The sequence below is a fragment of the Habropoda laboriosa genome, unplaced genomic scaffold (assembly GCF_001263275.1).
Source record: "Habropoda laboriosa isolate 0110345459 unplaced genomic scaffold, ASM126327v1 scaffold2, whole genome shotgun sequence".
NCBI classification, from domain to species: Eukaryota; Metazoa; Arthropoda; class Insecta; order Hymenoptera; family Apidae; genus Habropoda; species Habropoda laboriosa.
The window spans coordinates 4,024,568-4,025,693 of record NW_017100190.1 but is presented as its reverse complement, the minus strand read 5'-3'; the positions used below and the strand labels follow the sequence as shown (position 1 = coordinate 4,025,693).

Below are 1,126 nucleotides of genomic sequence, written 5' to 3'. Positions count from 1 at the left end.
TTATAATATGTAATAAAATATTTAAAATATTTTATGCATGATGTAGAATTACATTAGATTCTTTATATATAGACATAAAGAATCTTCAATCTACTTTATAAACAAATAGGAAGTATAACTTACGACCATCATCAGCCAAAGACTCAAGTTTAACTTCTTCAAGAGGTATAATATGCTGTTTATTGTACTGTTAACACATACAGTATAAATTTTCTTAATATCTTCAATAAATTTATGTATTATGTTAATAAATAAACTATAATATTACATTAATAAACAAACTAAAGTCATTATAGTTATTGATATTCACAAACATATACCTTTTTCTTGTTCATTACAATGTTTCCATAAACCAATATATCATTAAATAAAAAAAACTGCCTTGGTTTTGGCTTTTTCCTACACATTTTTGTTAATACACCTTCTCCAACTAAAACTCTTCCAGGTACAGCGAGAGACTAAAATATATAATGGATTAATGTTAACTTCAAGTAATATTATTGTATTTTTAATTTCTTGTATCTAAACATTGAAACGTTTTTTATTAATGCATCACATTATACTGTATAATTATGTTTTAAAAATATCACGCCGAATGTGAAAAGTTAAGAGAATTCTAGTGTACCAATCTTACCTGGCCAGAACTGCCAAAGCAATTTTCGACCATAACAATGCGTCTGGCATTAGCCTCGCTATTTACTGCAATAAATCATATAAAAATAAATAACACAACATAACAAATAATTTACTTAAAGTAATAATAATTCCTTTAAAATACTTCGTATATTATAGTATTTAATTTAACTGTCAAAATCACAAACTACCAAGTTACACCGTTATCCGATGTAATTTTACAAATCGTAGAATATGCAAATTACTAGTATAATACTTCGAAAATCGGAGCAAGGATTACACACAATAAAATTACGTATTAGAAATAAGTTAAATTTGCCTTAAATAGCATAACTTAAATTAAATGATAAATGAAATACAAACTAACCCAATCGGTCAACCATGGTCCTATGAATCAGGGCTGACAACCAGGAAGTATGAATCATGTTTGATATTTGTCATATTCACAGTGGATTATACACACAATATTATAATATTAATTATTATATTTAAA

General features: G+C 25.7%; 1 protein-coding gene across 1 annotated transcript in view; it reads right to left on the bottom strand.

The window, feature by feature from the left end:
- LOC108579886 (pleckstrin homology domain-containing family F member 2) overlaps window positions 1–1,028 on the bottom strand; it is a 4,135-nt gene extending 3,107 nt beyond the window's left edge. The window contains exons 1-4 of the mRNA XM_017943506.1: window positions 1,001–1,028; window positions 635–699; window positions 321–458; window positions 124–187 (exon numbers count right to left, since the gene is read on the bottom strand). Of these exons, the coding sequence (XP_017798995.1) occupies window positions 124–187; window positions 321–458; window positions 635–699; window positions 1,001–1,016 (283 nt within the window). The 5' untranslated portion in view covers window positions 1,017–1,028. The remainder of the gene's footprint in view (window positions 1–123; window positions 188–320; window positions 459–634; window positions 700–1,000) is intronic.
- Between the last annotated feature and the right edge of the window lie 98 nt (window positions 1,029–1,126).